We start from the raw sequence: 24770 nt of genomic DNA on the forward strand, positions 1-24770 counted from the left end.
GTTCTTCACGAATTGGTCAGAAAAAAGTTTTGCTTCATTTAGAGGAATATTCACGGCAATGCATAAAGAAAGGAGAAGTCTCGGCAAAATAGGGGACAGGCCATCCATTTCTAGTATAGAGGAAGGTATATGTGAAACTGAGCTATTCAGGGTGAGAAATCTGAACCTAAGCTATGACAAAATTAGCACAAAGAGTCTAAAAAGAAACCTGGCAAGAATGGAAAATACCTGGTAAAAAGATTTGTAGTAAAGAAGGAAAAACATGGCTTTACTATAGATGGAAATATCAAATATAAGCTAACTTTCAGAAAAACAAATAAATCAGCAAAACTTCACTTTATGCTTTTTGCTGTAATTCTCTCCCAACCAACCCAAATCCCATCCCTATCCTACCCTTCATAAATAAAGTCCACTGGCCTTGTGCCATTCCTTGATGTGGAAATTTAACATGTTCTCAATTTGGTGTAAAGTGTTATGCAATTGCAGGATCTAGCTCACCCTTCTGACTATATTTCCAAATATGTGTTATAATATTAAGCTAGAACTCTCTTTTATAGAGATGTTCAAAGTGACTTTAGAAAAAAAAAGTATAATGCAGAAAAAGCACTCCTGGAGACTGAAGCTCAGGTTCGAATGATCTCAATCCATGATATTGGCTTTGGGTGACCTTCAAGTATTTGAGCACTTAGGGAGGTGGCAGAAGCAAAGATAAATCCTCCTTGGAGAAAGATAGCATTATCCTGGACTTCAAACATTTCTACAATTTTGCAAATACCATATCTCATCCATAATAAAAAATAGACACATAAGGAGTAAAATAACATGAACTGAAATCAATAGAAAGAGCAGACGATAGAGACAGATTCACAGAGACTACAAATAGGAGTTTGAGACATTAACTTCAAAGTAACCGTATTATTACGGTCAAGGAGATTTTTACAAATCAAACAAGATTGAGGATTTTATCCAAAACAAAGAAACTATTAAATCAAATGGATAGTCTGGATTAAAGAATACAACAACAACAAAAAGATTAAGAGCAGGTCAGACACAAATGAAGAGAGAATTAGTAAACTGAAAGATAAGTCAGAAGAAAGTGTCTAGAATGAAGTAGAAAAACAAAAGAATAGAAAAATCAGAAAAAATAGCAAGTATATAGGACTACAGTGAAAAATTCTAATATATGTTCACTGAATTTCAAGAAGGAAAGAGACTGAGGCAGCAGCAATGTTAAAAGATAATGGTTGAGAAAATTTCCCAAACTGGTGAAAGATGTCAATCCATAGATTAAATGAATCTTTTGAACCCTAAGAAGAATAAATACACAAATCCTTAGACACATCATAGTAAAACTGCTGGAAACCAAAGACAAAGAGAAAATTTTTAAGATAGTAAGAGAAGACAGATTCCCTTCAAAAGAAGAAAAATATAGCAGATTTCTCAGTGGAAACAATGGAAATCAGAAGACAAAAAAATATGTAAAATACTGAGAGAAAATACAAAATAAGAAACACTCTCTCAAACAACAAATCCAAGCCAAATAATGTTTTCCACAACATTTGTCCCAGAATAGTCAGAATTTGGACTGCCAGATCCCTGCATTTTGCCCCCCACTTCCAACACAGAACAACCAGAAAAACCAGAAAAACAACCAATTCCAAACCAATCACATAAGATGCTCTGCTTCTAGCTAGCCCGTTTCCAACTTCCCCATGCCAACAACCTCTAATCAGAGCACACCTGACTACTTCCCTTTTTCTCAAAATAAGTTTTCACATTCCTTTGACTGCCTTTGAGTTTCTCCCCCATACAAGTGATCGTGGCTAACTTCCTTGCTATAGCAGCTCTGAACTGTTCTCATTTGAGTGGTCTTTTGATTTATTCCCATACTTCTAAAAGTAAAGCCCCAAAACAATCTGAGCGTTTTTTGTTAATTGGGCTCCAATTAATCAAGTTCTTGCTATACTTTAATACAGCCCTTAGTAATTGAAAAGGAACCATTTAAGATAATTAATATACTAATTACCAATCATTCTAATATATCCAATAAATCAGGTCTCTTAAGGAGCTCCTATATAACAATAGACCAGTTTCTGCTTTGTATATTCTTAATACTGAACACACATGTGTAAGACTTATAAATGCCTAATACATATGACCTATGAACTTCATATATCTATTAATGGTCAAGTGTTTGTAATCTTTCCTTTTCAAACTAAACTGTAACATCATCAAAACCAATCATCTCAACGATTTAGACTTCCAGTTATAAGATGAATAAGTTTGGGGTACTTAATATACAGCATGGTGATTATAATTAACAACACTGTATTATATATCTTAAGGTAGCTAAAAGTAGATTTTAAATATTATCGTCATGAAAACACTGTATTTATGTGAGGTGGTAGAGGCGTTAACTAACTTTACGGTAGTAATCATTTTATGATATAAGCGTATCATATCATCATGTTGTACACCTTAAACTTATGCAATGTAGATCATATCTTAATCAAACTGGAAGAAAAAAATCTTGATGATTTTATATAAAAAAGCAATTGCCAACCTGGAAGTCTATACCAAGTGACATAGCCTTCCATAAAAAGGTAAAATAGACATTTTCAGACAAACAAAAGTGAGAGAATTCATCATCAGCAATCTGCAATAAAGAATATATTAGTTGTTCTTTAAGCACAAGGAAAATGATTCCAGATAGAAGGTTAGAACAACAGATTTTTTTAAAAAAAAAGAAAAGCAGCAATAAAAATGGTTAAATATGTGTGTGAATCTAAATAAATATTGGCTATATAAACCAATAATTATAATGCCTTTTGGCATTTGAAATAGAGAATTAAAATACAAAACTACAATTAGCATAAGATATGGGTCAGGAGGATATTGAATAAATGGTGTAAAGTGTTCTTAGATTATTGTGTTATCCAGGAAAAGGATAAATGTATTGATACTACACTTAGTTAAGAGAAAGATGAATATTATAATTTCTAGGGTTACCATTATATATATAAAGAACATATGACTTCCAAGATAATGAAAAAATGACAGAACATTTTTTTGAAGTTCTCAATCAATCTGAAACAAATTGATGACAGGGAAAAAAAAGACATATAGAATGAGCAGGATAAATAGAAAATACTGAATAATCTGATAGTATAATAATATTACTACACATATCAGTAATTACTTTAAATGTAAATTGACTATACCCCAATTAAAAGACAAAGATTGTCATACTGGATTTTTAAAAAATCCTGTTTATAAGAGACATACGAAAAATGTAATGATACAGAAACTTTAAAAACACAAAGATGGAACAAGATTTATCTATCATACAAACACAAATCAAAAGAAATTTGGTTGTAAATATCTTAATATCAGACAAAGTAGACTTAAAGTCTACTAGTGTTAATAATACTAGCAATAATTGATATACTAGCCTCTTATTGATATATTAGTATTATATTAATGCATTAATGTATCAATAAGAGGCTAGTATATTGTCTATTAATACACTGGTATTAATAATACTAAAGTATTATTAATATCTTTATAATGACAATATGCTTCATTTACCAGGTGGTTAAACAGTTTAAACTTGTATGCACCTAATAGAGTCAAAATATATAAAGCAAAAACTAACTGAACTAAAGAGACAAAGACAAATTCACAATTATATTGGAAGTTTTGAACACATCTGTTCCAGTAACTGACAGAGGAATTGAGCGTAAATTGTAAACTGAAATATATGTGGATATAACAGTTTAAACTTCTATGTACCTAATAAATAGAGTCAAAATATATAAAGCAAAAACTAACTGAACCAAAGAGAATAGACAAATTCACAATTATATTGGAAGTTTTGAACACATCAGTTCCAGTAACTGACAGAGGATTTGAACATAAATAGAACAGCATAAATAATAAACTGAAATATATAGATATAGATATATCTCCATATATAAAAGTACATTATAATGTATATTTATATATAAAAATACATTATTATTACTATATTACTATTATATATACTATACTATTACTATATTATTATTATATATATTTATAGTATTATATAAATAATATAACATATAATTTATAGATCATTATATAACTTACCTAATAAATTATATGTTATATATATAACTTATATATAACTAATATATATATATATATATATAAAACACTGTATATAACAACTGCAAAATACAATCTTTTGAAGTACCATATAGAAAATTAAGATATTTGGGACATAAAATAAGTCTCAACAAATTTCAAAGGACTGAAGTTCTATAGATCATGTTCTTTGACTACAGTGCAATTAAGCCAGAAATCAAATAACAAAAAATAATGAGAAAAAATCCCAAAATTTTGAGCCTAAGAAACTTACTTCTAATAATCCACAGGTCATAGAAGAATTCACAGTGGAAATGGAAATATATTTTGAAGAAATGATAATGAAAATGTAAAATATCAAGACTTGTGGGACAGAGTAATTTATAGATTTATATACATACATTTGAAAAGAAAGACAAAGTCAATAAAGTCATTTAAAGAACTAAGAAAAATAACAATAAATAAAACCCAAAGTAAAAAAGAAATAATGGTAGGCACGAGCCTAATGAAATAGAATAAACACTTCCAAAACACAGAATCAAAATGTCCAAAATTGGTATTTTCAAGCCTCATAGATTAATACAGCTATTATTAGCTGTATTAGCTAGATAAAGAAAAAGGAGAGAAGTCACACATAATTTGAAAAATGGAAATGGGACATTACTACAGACCCTACCCATATTAAAATTTCTGAGCAATTTTATGCCATCAGATTTGGAAATTTAGATAAAGCGGGTAAATTGACATAGAAAGAAACCTGAATATTTGTTCATTAAAAACTTGAATCTATAAAAGAGGATTAAAGAATAGACTTATCATTTAATGATGCACTGTATGATAACTAACATAACATAATAAAAAAGGAGTAGATTTATGATAAGCACTAAGTAATGTACAGAATTGTTGAATTATTATATTGTACACCTGAAACTAATATAACACTGTATGTTAATTATGCTTCAATCAAAAAAAAGAAAAAAATTGAATCTATAACTTAAAGCCTTCCAACAAGAATGCCTCGGGACTAGATGGTTTTAGAAGCAAATGCACACAAATAGTAAAGGAAGAAATAATGGCATTCACAAACAAACTAAAAATTGAAAAAGGGGAAGTATATACCAATTCCTCTTATGAGACGTGTATAACTTGAAATCAAAACCCAACAAGGACATAAGAAAGGAAAATTTCAGGCCAACCTTTCTCATAAGTGTAGATTCAAAATCCTAAACACATTATTAGCATAACAAATTTAACAAATTATAAAAAGGATAATGCACCAAAGAAAATGTGGCTTATTCCAGAAAAGGAAAATTGGTTTAAAATGAAAAATAATAGGGGTGCCTGGGTGGTTCATTCGGTTAAGTGTCTGCCTTCAGCTCAGGTCATGATCCCAGGGTCCTGGGATCGAGCCCCATGTCAGGCTCTCTGCTCGGCGGAGAGCCTGCTTCTCCCTCTGCCTCTGCTGCTCCCCCTGATTGTTCTCCCTCTCTCTCTCTCTCTCTCTCTGCCAAATAAATAGATAAAATCTTAAAAAATAATAATAATAATATAAAGTCAACATGTTTACAAAATGAAGTAATAAAATCTTGTGATCAATTCAATAGATGACAAAATTCAATATCCATTCATGATTTAATTAAACTTTTTGAAAATTAGTATTAGAAAGGAACTTCTTTAATCTGGTTAAATATGAATACAAAATTACTTTAGCAGTTATCATTTCTAATGGTGAAAACTTTCCTTTTGTAAAAAGATGTCCACTCTCACCATTTCTATTTAATGTTGCATTGGCAATAAAGGCAGTGTCCACAACCACATGGGCATGCTGAAAATGTGTCTGGCATCAGCAAAGCATTCATGAGAAATTTATTTTGAAATAATTTGATATCTTAAAAAAAAGTATCAAAATTAATGCAATAGTGCAATTCCCTAACTACTCTGTCCCAACCACTTGTTCTTCATAGAGCTGTGCTTTTTAAAAATACCAATTAGATTATTGCTTAAGACACCAAGGACATTGTCATGACCCACCAAAGTCACCTGCCTCTTAATCATATTTTATGTCCCTCTTCCTGTTCTTTACATTCCAGCCCTGCCAGCTTTTTTCAGATTTTCAAAGATGGGCTCCTTATATATCTAGGCCCTTCCACAGGCTTTTACCCCAGGCTGGGACCACCTCCTCCATCCTCTTACCTAGCTATCTCACTAGTTTAGGTATAACCTAGTCAAAACCCAAAGATGCCACAGTAGCAATCAGCACATTAGTGCCATATCTTGCTTTCTAAGATGATTCTTTAGTAAAAGGAACCAGAGCTACATGGAGAAATGGCTGATTCTAGAACTGAGGCAGAAAATATACAAGATGAGGCTGGAACATCTTATAATGTCAGAAAGTAAGGAATTGGTCATGTACACATACTTACATACCCCAACCATGATTAGGGTATGTCAAAGGGGCACAGGAGCCAACTGAAAGAACTCCTACTGGCCAAAGCTTATGATTTGTAATCCTAAGTATAGAATAAATTTCCATGAGTCCATATGAATAGAAGTGATTGAATAAATTAACAAATTGACAAATCTCCTACACAGAATTCCAAATAATTTTTGTAGATACTCTGCCCTCAAGGAGGAGGAGGAAGATAGCTCCTCATTACTTAATGTGGGCTTTCCATTGTAACTCCCTCCCAAACAGTATAGAGTAGAAAGGGGGTGGGGGGAGAGCAACTTTACGTTGGAGAAATCTGCCAACCATTACTTTAGCCAGGCAATCAAGGTCAACATCAACAGTGGTAAGTCATGTTGATAGTACATACCTTTGATCTGAAGTGATGAGGAAGGCATTTTACCTCCATGGTCTTCCTCTCAAAAACATCTAACAAACATCAGACAAATCCCAGTTGAGGGTCACGCTACAAAATATTCAATCAGTACTTGTCAAAACTGTCAAGGTCATCAAAAACAAGGAAAATCTGAGAAACTGTCATAGCCAAGAGGAACCTAAGGAGATACAATCACTAAATGTAATAGAGTGTCCTGAATGAGATCCTGGAAGAGAAAAAAGACATCAGGTAAAAAGTATGGAAATCTGAATAAAGTAAGGACCTTGGTTAATAGTGATGTACCAGTATTAGCCTCATTAATTGTGACAAAGGTATCATACTAATGTAAGATATTAATAGCAGAGGAAACAGTGTGGGGTGTATGGGAAATTTCTATACTCTCTTTGCAATTTTTCTGTAAATCTAAATCATTTATTTTTTTAAAAGTTTACAAAAACAACAATGAAAAAAATCCCAAAATACTGAATGGAATATAGTATACTCTCTACCTTCCATAAATTATTCAAAAGTTTGCCAAGTACTGGCTTGAGTATAGAAATATTATTCTTAAGCTGGGGAGTAGATACATAGGCTTTTGTTGTATTCTCTTATGTCATTTGGAAGTTTAATACTTCATTTTTTAAAATGCTAAATTATAAAGCAATTACATGGAAGTTGAGATGTTGATTCTCCTATGATGGCTACTTAGATGCTTTTTTTTAAGGTATCAAATTATTTGAAAATAATTTTTCAAAGATCCTGCTTTGCTGGTATCCAAATATGTCTAGAGTAGCCAAGGGAGGATGACTCTGTCTTTGGGGAAGCAGCAGACCAGGCTCATCTCCAGATCATATGTGCTCACAGCTTCCTGAAATTTTTCTTGATTTATAATTGAGACTTTTTACCTGACAATTTAATGTCTATCCATCCCAGTAGATTATTAGCTGCCTAAGAGCAGGGATGATTGTATATACCTTGGTTAGCAAGGGGCCTGGCACACAATAAGTGGTTGATAAATATTTATTGGGTGAATGAATGACTTTAACTTAATGGTTCAAAGCTCAGGCCCTAGAGTTACCTGGGCCTGAGTACAAATTTCAGTTTGCCCACTTATTAGGAATCAGGCCAATAATAGTGCCTATTCCCAAAAGTACATTACAAATGGACATGCTAGCTTAGGGTTCTTTGCAAATGAGCTATAATTTTTATTAGGTGTTTGTTGAATTAAAAAGGTTAACATTTGTAAAATGCTTATAACAGTTCCCAGCTTCTTGTTTGTGTTTATTTTTTTTTAAATGTTGCTGTTGACCAAATTAAACTGCATTCACTTTGTGCAATCTGTTAGCGATAGTCTTTGGAAATGCGTTCATAGTCTTTGGAAAGAAGATGCCTAAAATACATACTATAAATCCTCATTAGTTCCAAATATATTATTCTAGAATATGTGATAATTCAGAAAGGAACCTGGTCTGAACACCTTTGTAGTATTTATGGAGAAATAATTTGTACTACCAAAAAGGGATCATTAAACCATGTAATAAAATGGTTTTTTGGCAATACCATTCATATATGATTAGCAATCCAACCGTGCAAGGGTCTGTTACCCATCTCCCAAATATTGGTTTTCAAAATTTTTGATCTGGATGAAAATGTAAGAAACATATTTTACATTATGATCCAGTATGTAATAATATGCATGTATACGTGTGTATGTGTATGCATGTGTTTATATATATACATTATATGTATATATATAAATATGTGTGTATGTATAATGGAAACAATAGTCACTCTAGTCACCCTAGTAGGGTAATGAATGCATTCTCATTCTTTTTCCAAGTCCATTCCATTCTATCCATTCCATTTTGTCTCATTTAAAAAATGCTATTCAAGATCTCCTAAAATGATCTAAAGATCCGCTAATGGTTTGAAATCTGTAGCTTGATAAAAACAATAACAATAAAGAAACAAACAAAACTGTTCTAAACCACTGCTTCTCAAACTTTAGCATGCATCAAAATCACCTAGAGGACATATTAAACAGATTTCTGGGTGCCAGTAGGTGGGTGGTAGGTAGAGAATTTGTACTTCTAACAAATGGGGAGTGAGTCTGTTGCTACTGGTCTGGGGACTACAGTTTGAAAACCTTTGCACTACACAATACTAGTGATTGAAAAAAAACAAGCACCAATACATGGTTCCATATGCTTGTGTGGTCCCAGCTTTACTTTCTAGTTCATTTTGAATCTCTTATCTCTGCTTTAGATTCAACCCCCACCTCTTCTGGTCCTGGGCTAATTCTGGGTTCTACTGATTTTGATGGGCCCGGTGTTTCTATTTTCTTTGAGCCAGAATGTCCACACTCATCTCCTGCTTAGTGGCTCTCTCTTATTGATGATTTCTCTCCCTAGAAAAGGCCAGAAGGTAATGAGTTTACTGGGATGGTCTCACTTGAGTGACAAACATAATTATCCACCACAAGAATTCAAGGGACATTTACATTTGATGCTTTTTTGAAGAATCCAAAATGAATTAGTTACTGCCCTGGTAAAAAGTCGACCAGAATGTCATGCTAGTACCTCAAGGCTGTTTCCTCTCTATGACTTTTGGTTATTTTCTTTTTCCAGAAGGCAGGGTAATATATAATATTATAAATGAAAACTTTCTCAATCTTGATTGTTTCAATCAAAAGAAGGTAAAACAAATACATACTAGAAGGGTTCTTTTGGTAGAATCACCATTAGCTAAATAGAAAAAGGTACAGCAATGGGATGCCTGGGTGGCTCAGTCCAGTGTCTGCCTTTGGCTGGGGTAATGATCCGAGGGTCCTGGGATTGAGCCCAAGTCGGGCTCCCTCCTCAGGGAGCCTGCATCTCCTTCTCCCTCTGCCCTTCCACTCCACTTGTGCTCTCTCTCTCTTTCAAATAAATAAAATCTTAAAAGGGGGGGGGACAGCAATTAAACCCCAGATCTAGTTGAGAAAGAAAATAACCCTTAATTGTGAATTGATGTTTGGGCAATGGTGGAACTTTAGCCTAAGAAGAAATTGGTGGAATCAAATGTGAGGAAGTCTCAGGATTGATATCACTAGGGCAGAGATTAAATAAATGGTGGCATTGGGCCAGGAAACAACAGTGTGGCAGCTGGATTACATACCAGAGAGAATAATACCTGGGACCAAGATGGATGCGGAAGGGAGAATGGGGACATTGACTATTTGGCCAGGGGAGGAAACAGGAGCTGAAACCAGGAATCAGAGATTATTGGTTGTCCAGAAAAGAAAAAGGGCAATGGTATCCAATTTAAGTTTTGGGGGAAGGAAGAACTGGTTGGCTCCAAGTTCAGTAAGGGACCTAGCATCTGAATTCATCTTATGACTGGTTCTCTATGTTTCTCTTTTGCTTCGCGGGCTTGAAATTTCTTACTTACTTTTGAGTCGGTGATTGAATTAGGAATTTCCCCATGTTTTGTGGAGTGAATGTTCTATAATAAGAATGGTATTTAATTTCTCTTTGGCTACAGTGTGCACAAACATAGGTCACTTCATAAAAACCACAGTTAAATTTGGGGTTTTGGAGAAGGTAGCCAAGGTAGATTATGCTTTTGGGGTGCAAAATTAATGAAGGGAATCATTAGCAGCAGCTTTTCCACAGCCACCCAACCTGTCTTGGGCTGAGAGTAGTAGTAACTGCTAGACTTGGGCTTCTTTTGTCTTTCCAGCCCCTCCCTCCACACCCTCTTGGGCGCCTTGGAATTCAAATGTAGATGAAATGCAGATTCTTGGGAGAATGGAAGAAGTGGTTGGTTGGTTGAATGGGAAAAGAGGAGACCCTCCAATTTAAGATTAGTCATTGTCCGGCTGAGGTGGGAAATGGCTTCGACTCTGGATCTGAAGAGCCTTCGGTTAAGTGGTGCTGATAATCTATTACCAATTGTTCAGATAAATTTGGAAAAGGAGTAAACTGCCTTATGTTGGTCTCCACCGCTGGCTCGAGTCAGGTAAGAGCTGAGGCTTATTGTCGTAGATGTGTATTTTAATCATGTGTGTATGTCATCTCACTTGTTGACCACATCTATAATCCTTAAGATTTATATATTTTACCAGTACATACTATTGTGCTGCATGTATTTTTGGTACAATGCAGATATCTTCCTTGATGTGTTTTGGGGATGTGATTTCACTTTTATTCTCAATTCACTGAGAACCTATTTTCACAGCACCCACACACGTGGTCATGGTAACTACTGTAAGATTCACTATTTCATGAAAGGTTGTATAAATTCAAAGACATTATATGGTCTTGGATATATTTACTTCTGTTATGAGCACCGATAAATGTTGATTATTTGAAAAAATGAAAGAAGAAAGCAAAATCTGCTTAAAAGTAAGACAGTTTGAACTAATTGAGGCAAAATAGATACATAAGGAAAATAGTATTCAATAAAGTGGTGGGTGTTTTCTGTGGAGGGCAGATGAGAAGGAAAAAAATGGACAGTAGAAAACTTGCGCAAGTTCTCAGTCACTGATTTGGATATCTTAGTACTGGTCCCCTCCGCCAATGTTCTTAATTACGATGGAAAGCAACTAATTGTTGGAGGAGAGAGGTAGAGGGAGCTGAGTTTGGGAGAATGGCTTACTCTCACTTTGTTATGGAGGTGATCTCTACCCAGTGGTTATTCTTTTAATATTGATGACTAATCATAGCAGCATAAATAATCCAGGTCACCAGGATTAAAGTTCCCTGTAAACTGGCTTTTTGGAGTTACCTTTCTTAAATCTGTAATCCCCCCCCTTTTTTCTCCACATTGACGGAAGTCACCTTAGCACTATGATTGTATATATACGCTAAATGCACTAGCTCCATATCTGAGTATGGTTGCTGTGGATGTCTTCCTGTCCTTGTTTCTTCTTCCCTTCTCCTGGGTAGCAGTGGTAGTATGGGAGACTTTAGAGACAATGTATTTAACATTACAGACCATTAAGCACTTGGTGGAGCAACTTGAGAATGTTTAACAAATTTTGTTTGGATGGTGGCAGTAATTAGGGTGGTGGCCCTGAGAGAAGAAATGTTTATGTTTATATTTGTATCATCCCACTGCATATGGGTTTATATATGTGAGATGTGTCTGTTCATTTTGTATCGAGGATCCCTTTTTTATTTATATTTTCTTACACTTGTGTGACTTTTTAACGATCTCCTGCAAGTACCTGGGCACTTGCGGTAGGTAGGTGAGCAAATTGCTTTGAGACTTCACAGATTATATTTAAAGTCCTAGTCCTCGCCTTCAGGGAGTTTACAACTTTCATTGATGAATTTGTGTGGCCAGAGAGACAACAATTAAATGCAGCAAATACTGGCAATGTTAAGCGAGAGGAAAACGGAGCAAATATTTGGAGGATACAGAGAGAATTTGACTGGGCCATGAGGGAAAGGGGCAGAGCTTGAGAGGGTAGGCCATTAATTTGTGATTCTGTTATCAAAGCATTTGATAATGGAAATTGGATGTGTGGGTGTCAGACTTTGTTGTGAACATTGGAATTCCAACTCACTGAATAAAACTTATTTCGTATGTGGAGAATGGTGCTAGGGTTGGAGAGTCAAGTTTGCAGATCTGGGAGAAGGTCACAGTCTAGAAATGGGGGTGGGAGTGAAGAGTGGACGAAACAGTTAAAACACACTGAGATGAACCCTTCCCTGGGGCACACCTGAGGGCTTCAGGAGCCCCTGGAGAGGGAGTAACTGATTTTGCCCTGGAAGGCAGAAGGCTATGTTTTGAGGTGACGTCGGAGCTGGAGTTTAAGGTTGAAAGAGAGCATTCCGGGCCCAGGGAACTGCTGGTAGAGGCACCGGCGGGAAGAGAATGGTGACTCGACTTCAAGTGACTTAAGGGCAAGTGCTGTGCTTGTTCCCGGGAGTGGGGAGGGCAAGGAAACTCCGCGGAGTCTGTGAAAAGCCCTGTGGTTATTAAACTATATGTTTGGGGCCCAATCGAATTGGGTTTTAAAAAGAAAAGGTGGGAGGAGCGCGGTGAGTGGAAGGTCGGTTAGGAACCAGCGCTAAATAGAGCATCAGGAACGCAGTGGCAGCAGAGGACCCTTTGGGGAAAATGTAGGCTCTGGAGGTGGCTTCCAGGCGTAGGGAGTAGGAGAGAATGTGAAACGATGTCTCTGTAGTGTCCCGTGGAGAAGTTCGGGAGGACGGTTTGGAGTTGCCGGCTGTTTGGGGGAGTCAGGCCAGGAAGCCCCTTCCTCATTCAGCACGGACGGGGAAACGTCCAGTCTCCCGGCAGGTGTGCCCTGGGAGCTAGCCATGCGGGCCGTCCCCACTTTGCCCATCTCTCCTATGAAGTGGAGGAAGGGCCAGCCCATGGCTGTTCTGACCCAAGGGAGTGTCGTATCTGTTGTCCTCACCGTTCCCCCCCAAGGAGAACCACCATTGACAGCTTCGTTCCATTAGAACTCAGACCTCCCCGGAGCCCGGATTCTGGCCCCTCCTCCCAGCTCTCGGTCCGAGGAGGTGGACGCTCCAAGAGGAACACGGAGGCCTGGCGTGGGGGAAGCTGCGGGCAGAGTGGAGGCAGCCGCGCCCTCGCGCCGCCCTCGACTGCGCCGGGCTCCCGCCCCCGGCTCCCACCCCCGGCCTGCGGCCCAGCGAACGTGCCCGGAGCGCTCCGGGCCACACGGAGGGGCGCGTGGTTCGGGCTCCGGGTCTTGGCGGCTGCCGCAGGGGAGGCGGGCACGTGTTAGGGCGGGGGGTTCCACCTGGCCACGCCGCCCGCCCCTGCGCGTTAGCTTGGCCCGGGACGGGCGTCCGCGGCTGGCGCACGGAAGCTGGAGCTCTGCGCTGTCCTGTAGGGAGTCTGCGCATTTGGCGGCTCAGCCGCTGCCGTCGGGGCGGTGGGCTTCAGACGCGAGGAGCTTGCTCCCACGCCCCCTGCCCAACTTCGGGCCCGCCAGTGCCTGCCCCACTGAGCACCACCGCCGTCCGCCTCGACCTTCGAGGCCGCCCAGTCCCGCCCGGCCCAGGTCCCGGCACCCACGTCGAGGCTGGCCGGCCGGCAGCGCGGCCGCCGAGTCCGACCCCCCGGAGGGGACTTGTACAAGTCGGGGCCCCGCCCACCGCACCCGCGGCCCCGCCCACGCCTCGCCTCGGCCCCGCCCACCGCTCCCTGGCTCCTCCCCTTCCTGCCGGCTCGCCCTAGGCGGCAGCCCGCCCGCCTCGGCCCGGAGCGGAGCCCACTGCTCCCCTCGGCCGCCCCGCCCCGCCTGCCTCCCCGCCCCTCCCGCGCGGGCGGTCCGAAAACCCGGAGCGCGGGAGCGCGGCTCCGCCGGGCCCGGGCGGCCGCACTGGGCATGCTCAGTAGCCGGGGCAGGTTTTTTGGTCGCAAGTAGGAAGCTTTTTGCACTACACCGGAGAGGGGGAGCCACGGAGCCAGCCGCGCTGCCGTGCACCGCCGCCGCGCCCGCCCCAGCCCGGCCCGGCCCCGCGGCGGGGCGCGATGAGCCCGAGCCCGAGCCGGCCCGCCGGGGAGTGAGCGCGGGGCGCGGAGGGCGCGTTGCGCAGCTGCTCCTGCGCACAACCCCGCCGCCGCCGCCGCCGGCCCGCACTGGCAGTGAGTGTGAGAGGCTCGTCCGTGCTGAGCTCCCGGCGCTGGGAGCGGGAGCAGGAAGCGCAGGCCACGCAGGGACCCAACTGAAACAAAGTGTCGGCCGCCCGGCGGCGGCGGCGCCTCGCCCCGACCCTGCCCCTCCCGCCCGCCCGCAACTCCGCCGCCCACCATGGCTTCCGAGGAGCTGTACGAGGTACCTCCCCTCCCCCTCCCGGACCCTCGGGCCGCCCCCGCCCGCCGCCCCGCGCCGCCCCTCCCCGGCCCGGCCGCGTCCAGCCCGACGGCCCGGCTCTGCCGCGGGCGCCCGCCTCGCCCCCTCCCCCTCCGCGGCCGCAGTTTGCTGGACGGGAAATGTGTGCGAGGGGAGCCCGAGCCACGCTGCTCCGAGGGGCCCGGCGGGCGGGGGGGCTCCCCGGAGTTGTCGGGCGCCTGGGGGGGCTCCGGCCGTGGGGAAGTAGCGCTGACACCAGTGACTTGCTCAGACTGAGCCCAAAGTGTTCTTGGCGAGGGCAATGGGTGTGAAGCCCCTGTTACAGCTTGGCGGGGTCTGTAGGCGGTGCGGGGGTGTTTTTCCTGTCCATTTAATAAAGCATTTTGGAGAGGGTTTTGCCTCCGGTTTGGGGAGTGGGGGGCCGAGAGGAAGAGTGCAACTGTCTTCGACTCTGTTGCTAGCCAAAGCGATGCATAATAACGCACCGAAAATGCTAAACGTTGACCACATGCTTTAATTAGGTTAGCATTGTGGCCAGAGCCAGGAAATTTAAATTTAACGCTGATACACCGTCATTCATTTGCGTCGCAGCGTTGCAAGTAAGAAGGGGCACAATCAGACCTATAAGTTATGAACGATAGGTTTGCCAGCTTCAGCTTCAAGTTTTGGAGTTATCTGTTTGGATCTTTAGACATATTTTGTATGCCTCGGTGTAACTTCTTGACGTATTTCAAAGTAGACTTCCTGGGAGTACAGAAGCTTGGAAGGCTTTCTGTTCTTTTGGATAAATGATTTTCTGTTTATATATATTTATAAATATATCTTCGGAAGAGACTTAAAGCTTCCGTATACTCTCTGGATTCACCTTTATGATGCGTTTAGGGACCTGGGTGTTTAGGGGCTTAAGTTAGCGTATGTAACAAGTAGAGCCCCATGGCCCTTGTCAACCCCTAATACGTACCAGGTGAACCTTCTGAGGTGTCATTATTGCAATTGGCGTAGAATGGCACTCTCTTCCCGACAATGATAGCCTTCTAGCAACTTTTTGTTGCTTATTAAAAGCAAGTGTTTGCAGAAGTTCTCAGGAGGAGGCTGCCTTCTGCAGGAATAATGGTAAGATTGTTGCCTCCCCTTACATTGTATGTGGTCAGTGTACCTTAGCTGGCACTGAAAACGTTCCGTTCTCCAGCCATTTTATACATTAGCTGTGCCCTAGTGTATTCAAGATACTATTTTCGGTCATTTGGCTATTTTAGTAAAGGGGAAAAAAATCTTGTCAAGAAGTTTCCCTTCTAGGAGGGAAAGTGGTGTGCATGGGGAAGGTCCATAAGCAGAGGCTAAGATAGATGCAGGTCTTCCAGGCTGACAAACAGTTGGAAAAGTACAGATGAGGGATTTTGGTTTCTACATTAGATTGTTCTTTGCTAGTTTAGGTTTGAGTATTCACTGTATTAATCTGTGTGATTATAAACACATAATCACTTAAGTCATTCCATTAGTGTTTGGGTGAGGGTAGCACCTTATACATCAGTTGTATCTAATGTGTGTAGAAGTGTTCCTGAAGACAGTACATTTACCACCAGTGCTTTATGAACTAAATTTAGTTCTTTATTCTTATCTTCAGGTTTTCTAGTCACTACTTTCCTGGCAGAATTCATGTATAAGTCACATTTTGTTGAAAATTTGTGTTCATTCAGCATGTTCATTGTCTTCTCTATGGTGATTCCATAAGGGGAGATAGGGAGGCCTAAGGTATGAGGATGGTTCATTGTCCTCAACATTTATTGGGGAAGAAATAAGTACATTGCAAAGAAATGATACTCGCGTACAATTGACCTTCGGATTCTGGGTTTTGTGTTAGTTTTGAAAAAAAGTGTTATAGAAGTATAGTTGAAGTGATAGTAAATGTTGTGATGGTATCCTTCAGGATAAGTTCTCTAACTTCTTGATCTTTACTTGTAGGCAACACTGACTTCACTATGACTATAGTACAATTGAAAGTTGATATTTGAAAGTTCTGCATAGTGGTTAAGAGCCTGGGTTTAGAGTCAGAAAACCTAGTTGTTGAATTCCAACCCTGTCACCTTGGGTAAATTACCTTGACAGCTTTAGTTTCCTCATCTGCAAAATTGGGATCAGTGCTTACCTCACAAAACCGTGAAGTTTAGATGAAAGAAAATGTAAATCATACTCCACAGTTCCCATAGTGAACACTCAGTAAGTGATGGTTATTGTTTTATTTTAACTGATCTAACATGCCTCCCTGAGGCCTGGTTTTGTTTCTAAAGATAGAGAATTGTATTGTTTTAATCGAGGCAATATTACTTGTGAGGCAGAAATGATATGCAATTGTAAATAAACACTACAGTCTAACAGGCTATTTGACAAGGCTGGGAAGAACACTAAGGTACATTAGTAATAAGGTCATGGACATTAGTTGCCTTGTTTTGTTTGGTTCTGCCTAAATTAAAACAGAAGTTTCATGTTTGGCCTCAAACTCTACAATTCTGTAGGGATATATTGACAAAGGAGGAAGTTCAAAGTCTTGCTTCTTGATGTAACCTGGTATAGTAAGAGCACAGGTTTGCAGTAGCTGTGTGAACTGGGGTGAATTATTTGATTGCAAAACTCTAGGTTTTGTCACCTAGAAGAAATGAGATCTCCAGTACTAAGCATGGTGCCTGGTATATGGTAATAGGTCCTCAGTAAATGTTTAAAGTGGTTATTGTAACTGTGTGAATAAAAAATAAGGGAACAAGATGGGGTGGAGAATCAGCCTTACAAAACTGGAAGAGTGTCTGTTGAAGATAGAATGGATTTACTAACTGTATCTCTAGCATCTGGGATTAGGAAAGACAGATTTTTTACTTACTCCTGCTGAGTACTTCACAACTTTCACAAAAAGATAAACATCGTATAGATCAGGGGTCCAGACTTTATGTAAAGGACCAGGCAGTTGATATTTTAGACCCTGCAGTCCATGCAGTCTTTGTTGCAACTACTCAGCTCTGCTGTTGTAGGGCAAAAGCAACCGTAGACAATACCTGAACGAATGAGTGCCATTTTCCAATAAAACTGCTTATGGACAGTAAAATTCAAATTTTATGTAATTTTTACATGTCATAATCTTGTTCCCCTCCCCAATCACTTAAAAATGTAAAAATCATTCTTAGCCAATGGGTTCCATAAAATCCACGGGCTGGATTTTGTTTTCTCACCTCTGCTTTAGATGACCAACTGCTCAGGGACTGAGGTTGAGGCATGTGGATTGTGGAGTAATGAAAGTCCTCCCAGCTCCAATCCCAGCTCTAGACTAGGTTCCACTCTTTCCTTTTGTATAATGAAGGTAATAGCTATGTGTCTTCAGAAACTCTCTCTCCTGAACTTCTCATCAGTAGGATGTGACGCTTATATGACCTTAGCATGTAAAAGCAATTTATAGTTGATAAAGTGCTATACCCAAGGGTTAAATGATTATATTATTCAAGGAAACATCTTTATGTTCTTCCATTCTGGTTGTTTTTTTTTTTTTTTAAGATTTATTTATTTACTTACCTATTTGAGAGAGAGAGCATGAGCAGGGAGGAGAGGGAGAGGGAGAGGCAGACTCCGCTGATCAGGGAGACCGATGTGGGGCTCGATCCCAGGACCCTGGGATCATGACCTGAGCTGAAGGCAAATGCTTAACCGACTGAGCCACCCAGGCACCCTATCTTCCATTATTAATTAAAGAAAGAAAAAAAAAAAAAACCTATCTAGCTCTCACACCTGAAACCAAACATATTTTCCTTTGATATTTGGGATTTCAAAGAATCAGGTAAATTGATTATATCACCAAAGAAAACTGAGATCAAAAGGACTTTACCTACTGGTTAAGTTACCACCATAAGACTTCATTCATGTGGGACTGAATAAGGAATCCACACTGTGGGAAAATGGAGATGCATTCTCCTTATATGTGTATCTTAATAGTTCCTTCTTTCTCAGTGGATGTGGGGTTTTTCCCTTGAAAACTATTATAATAGCTAATTTAAATTTTAGTAAGATCTCAGTGATCTAGTCCTGGCCTTCTGAGAAATTTTTATCTAACACATGCATATTCCAGTCTATCAAAAATGGAAGTAAGTTTTTAAGAACGAAATTGTATTTGGCTTATTTAAAAAATGTCTTAAAGTTGATCAGTTTGGAAGGATAACCAGGATTTGGGGGAAAGGTAAGTCTTGAATTTTTCTTACTGCTTTGGGATATCATTGCTTCTGTCTCCTATGCACCACATGGATTTTATGCATTGACCAAAAGCACAGTTATAATAAAATCTGCTTGTGTAATTCAAATGGAAGTCACAAAGATCAAGAGACCTTCTTCAGTGGATGTTGGTCAAGATAAACCCACATCTGTTGTGTGTGTGCTGGCTTTTAAAAAGATTGACCAAGATAAGAAGAAGAAAAGAGAGTTGTTTGACTTCTGGAGTTGATTGTGGGGCAGTGAAGTCAAATGTGTATTTTGAAAATTAACATCTTGAATGTGAATTGCTGAGGATATTATTTATTTGCCTAAACAGTGTGGAGACATCCCACGTGCTTAACCTCTGAATTTGCTTTCAATTCCTGTGTACTAGAGTAAGTGTTTTTCTGTTCTTGCTATAATATCTAAGAATCGTTAAATTTTTTTCATGCTCTGTAATAACTTGTAATCAAAGATATTTTCATGGTGTATAGGAAATACTTTATTTGCACTGTTCTGATTCACAGTTTTGAATATCTGTGATGCACAAAGCCATTATGAGTCAAATTTTTGTGAATAAGTAGTTTTTATATTGTGTGTGTGTTTCTAGGTGCAACAGCATCATCTGGGGTCCTTTTAAAATACAGATTCTTGGGCCCAAACCATGAGAGTGTAGTTTTCAATGTTTGGGTGGAGACCAGAATCTATATTTCCAAAAAGCTGCCTTATGGAATGCAGGTGGATGTAGGAGCCTTTCGATTGCAATGGTCTGTGTTTCTGACACTGAGGCTACACTACACATTGAGGTGGGGAGGGGTTGGGATCTTCCTTTGCAGAAGAACTCCAGGTGGACCAGACGAGTCCTTTTTGCAGGCTCTTTGTTGCTGGTTGTTAACTGAGTCATTCCACGAAGGGAGTATTAAAAACACTAGGTAGCTAGCTAAGGGTGCTTTAATGTCTATTTTGTGTCTTCATTGTATGACATACTTGTCCATCAGGTTGTAAGATTGATGCTTACAATCTTTAAAACTAGGAATTTTTTTCTCGTCGTTATTTTCCAAAGTTCATGTATTGCAGTAATTGCATAATTGTTGAATTACACTTCAATAAAAGAGTGAATTATAGGACTGACTCTCCATTCTTGACCTCTTCCCTCCAGAATTCCCCCTCCTCCCCCAGACGTTATGCCTTGTGCTGTTCCTTTTACACTTGGTTCCTCCTCTGCATATGTGGTTTCAACTCTTGGATAGGAGAACTTCTAACTTTACTAACTTTCCCACACAAACTTAATTCTCTTTAGCCTTTTAAGCTGTGCAAGGCCTTGGGGATCTGTGTTCTCTGGGAGTCTGGGAGAAGTCTTTCCCATTTGTATGAAAACTTGTACAAGTCTGTGAGAGTTTTTCTGAGGGAGAGGATCAGTAGCTTGCTTCTGTTTCTCAAAGGGATCTGTGGCCCAAAACAAGTATTAAAATTGTTCTTGAGATCTTTGAGCTAAGATTTCACTTTGACTGCCCTTCATTGACTGTTCTGACATTTTTTGCCAAACTCAGCTCGGCCTTAGCCAGAGTCCACAGTAAAATCTTATCAAAACTTCACTGATTGGATTTGGAAGTTGTACACTATTTCTTTAAGTGGCTGTTCTCGAGAAATTATACATCCATGAAGTCTAAAGTTAATCCAAAGGGGAGTGGGAGGTACAGGTTTCAAGTTATGGAATGAATGAGTTACAGGTCTGAAAGATACAGCATAGAGAATATAGTCAATGGTATTGTAATAGCGTTATATGGTGAAGATGGTAGGTACACTTAGGGTGAGCATAGCATAATGTATTCACTTGCCCAGTCACTATATTGTACACCTGAAACTAATGTCACATTGTGTGTTGACTGTATTTCAGTTAAAAAGGAAGTTAAGCAGTATTTTAGCTTCACTTCTGACAGTATAAAGACTTTAGAATCCTTTAACTCTGATCCCACCCCCCCCAAGTTTATTTACATGCTGTTATTTTCCAGTGTTTATTTGTGTCTATGGAAAAAACCTTAACAATAGGACATTATTATTGTATACAGACAATATTTGTTTAGATTTACTTATATCTTTACCAGTTTCTTTGATCATCAGAACATCTGGGATTCCTTTCTTGGGTATATCCTTTATAGATTTCTTTAGTGAAGTATTATTGGTGGAAATGTCTATTTTTTTTTTTTTATTGTGCGGACACGTCTCTATTTTGCCTTCATTTCAGGACAATAGAATTGATTCCAAATAAAACCAGTTAATTGGTTAATTTCTTTAAGCATTTTGAAGATACTTTTCCATTGTGTTCTGGCTTTCCCATTGTGGTGGAGGAGGTTGTTGTCAGTCTAGGTGTAGTTACCTTACAAGAAATCTGTCTTCTGTCTCTGGTTGCTTTTGAGATCCTGTCTTTGACTTTTGTGTTCTCTAGTTTTATTATAGTGTATCTCTGTGAGACTTTCTGTTGATAAGGTTTATATACGTTGTGCTTCTTTGGGCAATTTGTGCCTTATTGGTGCTCAAAGTGTTGTCCATTTTATCATAAAATACTGCTGTTCTTCTATACACTTCTGGAATTTCACCAAGTGGTTATTTATAAGGTCTTCTCATTTTCTCCTCCCTATCAAGGGGTAAGAACCCTCTCATTTCCATCTTTTTGTTTTAGCTTTGTTTGCATTCTGGGTTTTTCCTTGGATCTGACTTCTAGTTCACTGATGAAGTGTGCCTAATCTGCTATTTAACCCACCCATTGAGTTTTTAATTTCAACAATTATATTTTTTACTTCTACATTATCTGGGGCTCCCCTACCCCAAGTCTGTAGCTTGCTTTCTTAGTCTTTGGTATTTGTCTACTTTTATGATTGAATCATTCTTTATGGTTGGGTTGGAGAGAGTTACGGGGCATTTAGATATTTTCCTTGCTTCTTGCAAGCTCAATAAAGCATTAAGAAATACACTTTATTGAAGATCTAGTTATTTTGTAATGAGAATGCCCTTTTGGAATCTTGTTAGCTTTTTTGCCAGAATTGGAAGAAACCTTATTGCTTTTGAATATGTGGTGTCATGCATGGGGATAGAAGGCTAGAGCCAACACTTGAGATTTACCTAGAGATACTGAAAATGCAAATAAATTATAAACTAGATTTCAACAGGACTGATTATGAAAATGGATATGATAGTTACAGAACTAATGATTCTAAGGCAAAATGTTCAACATCTTTGTTTTGTCAGCCTTGATATATAAGCATGTTTTTTCTAACTTTTTTTAATCTGAGGTTGGCCTGTTCATGTGGTCTGAGATACTAAAGCCATAGTTGTCGCCTTAATTTGTCCATACCTGCACGGCCCATCCCTTCCTACCTTTGTGTTGCCATTTTTCCAATAGGTGGATCACCCAGCTCGCTAGCTTCTGTGTCCTCATTCAGGACCTCATTAGAGTTCACAACTAGCAGGAATCATCCCCTCCAAACTCTGTGTGAATAATGTACTTTTTTCTTTTGCACTATTGACTTACTAATTTGCACTTTAAGTGTTACTTTCTCTAGGTATTAAATAATATCATAGGTATTTTTTTCCAGGAATGGTTGGCTATTTGTTGTTTTGTTGCAGTACTTAATCTGAGGACCTGAATGTGACTGGAGTTCTGTTGTTTGAAATTATTCCATATATGTGAGAATTGTGCATTTTGTTTGGAAAAAACTCTACATGGTGTTTTGGAGGAAAATAATGTTCGTCATAGTATTTGTGTTTAGCTGTTGGTGAAAAGTGTTGGGGGGAGATGTCCAAAAATACTCTCCAGTTGGAGAAGTTAACCACAATATATTTAGGAAATGCCTTTGTATTTTGTCTTATTTTCGTTTATAATGGACTGCAATGTGAAGTTTTTAAGAGGTTGATATTTTCTTAGTGTTTGTTGATAAAGCCCAACAATGTTGATGTGCAGGTAATGAATATCTCTGGTTACAATATACCCATTTTTCATCAGTAGTGTGTTTAGGATTAGTATGTTTAGGATTTTAGGGCATCATAGAGTTGCATACAGAAGCATTTCTTATTTTAACATGTAACTAATTTGGGTGCCTCAGTTCTTTAGAATGCAAGCACCAGGACCAAATAAAAGTCTTCTTGGCTTGTAGAATGGGGTCACACCCCTTAGACATTGAACAGCTCTGGGTCTCTCTTGGAGACTGTTTTCCTTTATTTTAGGCATGATATGCTTGGACTTCACCAACTTCCTTATCATGTTAGGAACAGATACGTGGTAAGAGAAGCAGAGCTGTCAAAGGCCTGTGGGTTGACAGTAATAAAATTGCTTGTGAGATGAGCTGGTGATGGCACCTCCGGGTCATGGAAAGCAGGGGCTCCTGAGCCCCACAGAGTATGTGAAAGGCATGCTTATGAAAAAAAAAAAGGCATATGTTGAAAAGAGCTGTCAAAAATGATTTTTTAAAAAGTTTTGGCATGTAAGTAACAAAATTCAATTTACTTTAATGGCAATTTTTTCCCAAAGATTCCACCCAACTATTCCTAACAACAGAAGCAAGAGATCAGACAGCCTCATAAGAGTTGGAGGTGGAAGTTGGGGATTGAATGGCCTGCTGTAGTCCTGGCCTGTCTTCAGATTTTCCCGTTACCTAAACCTTTGTGAAGTTAACAGTGTCTGCCATAGAAAATTTTTTGGTTTGATATTAAATGTCTTAAACGTATCTACCAGTACATACTTCTCCATAAAACTTTGGGTCAGGTTGATGTTTTGGGAAGATGAGTTAGTGTTCTCATACAACTCTTGATCTCCCGCTGGGCATGTGCATCCAGTGCAGGAGTGGGGGCTTGCTGTGTTATCTTCCATGATGACGCTAGATAAAAGAATTATTTCTGTTGGAATGGGGGCCTGTCTGGCTGTAGAACTCTTCCCTACCCATGGGCTAGGCCAATACCCCCTTAGTAAACTTCCTGTCTTTCATCTCCTCTTTCCCTCTTGAATGTTCTTGTCTGCATGGCCAGCTCTGGTGCCTTCATCATTTTCATCCCTCTGCCACATCCCCTTTGAGTTGAGGCTTCGTTTGTTTTGACTCTTGACCCCAGCCTCCATACTTGCTTGTTGCCTTGGTAAAGCTCTGGCCCAGGAAGCAGTAGTCTGGCTGCTCACTTTTTCTTACTTCGCTTTTTGTGCGTGCAATCCAGAGGGAAATCCTCTGTCCGTCTTACCTCAGACATCTCTGGTGGAGGTTAGCCACCTCTCCACCCCTTGGCCAGCAAACAGGTCCCCTGTCTTAATCCTCTAACTTCTCTCTTGTATGCAGATGAGCTTTTGAGTTTAAAGCAAGAGGTTAATGATTATTTTATTATCATTTTTTTAAAGATTTTTTATTTATCTATTTGATAAACACAGCGAGAGAGGGAACAGTGGGAGAGGGAGAAGCAGGCTTCCCACAGAGCAGGGAGCCCGATGCGGGGCTCGATCCCAGGACCCTGGGATCATGACCTGAGCCGAAGGCAGACACTTAACAACTGAGCCACCGAGGTGCCCCATTTTATTATCATTTCTAAGGATGGAGAGAGAGTGAATATGGCAGAGGGTGCCAACTAGAATATGATTTGTGGCATTCTTCCCTCAGAGTGTAGATGTGACAAAAATTTTCTCCAGAATTATTTTATATGCCATCATTCAACACCACTAGCTTCAGCTCATAAATGAGATTTTTGAGAATGTCTTGATTAAATTGATGGATACATATCTAAAAATGTATTCCTAGGGG

The 24770-nt window shown here is 39.6% G+C and overlaps 1 protein-coding gene across 4 annotated transcripts in view; it reads left to right on the top strand.

Annotated features, from left to right (window-relative positions):
• Window positions 1-24770, top strand: part of CDYL (chromodomain Y like) — a 228625-nt gene that overhangs the window by 42608 nt on the left and 161247 nt on the right. The window contains exon 1 of one of the 4 annotated variants that reach the window (XM_027602649.2): window positions 14370-14754. The exons of the other annotated variants lie outside the window; for them this stretch is intronic. Coding sequence (XP_027458450.1) covers window positions 14731-14754 — 24 coding nt within the window. The 5' untranslated portion in view covers window positions 14370-14730. Of the gene's footprint in view, window positions 1-14369; window positions 14755-24770 lie in introns of those variants that run through there. 4 annotated transcript variants of the gene reach the window in all.

The sequence above is a fragment of the Zalophus californianus genome, chromosome 7, assembly GCF_009762305.2.
Source record: "Zalophus californianus isolate mZalCal1 chromosome 7, mZalCal1.pri.v2, whole genome shotgun sequence".
Taxonomy (NCBI): domain Eukaryota; kingdom Metazoa; phylum Chordata; class Mammalia; order Carnivora; family Otariidae; genus Zalophus; species Zalophus californianus.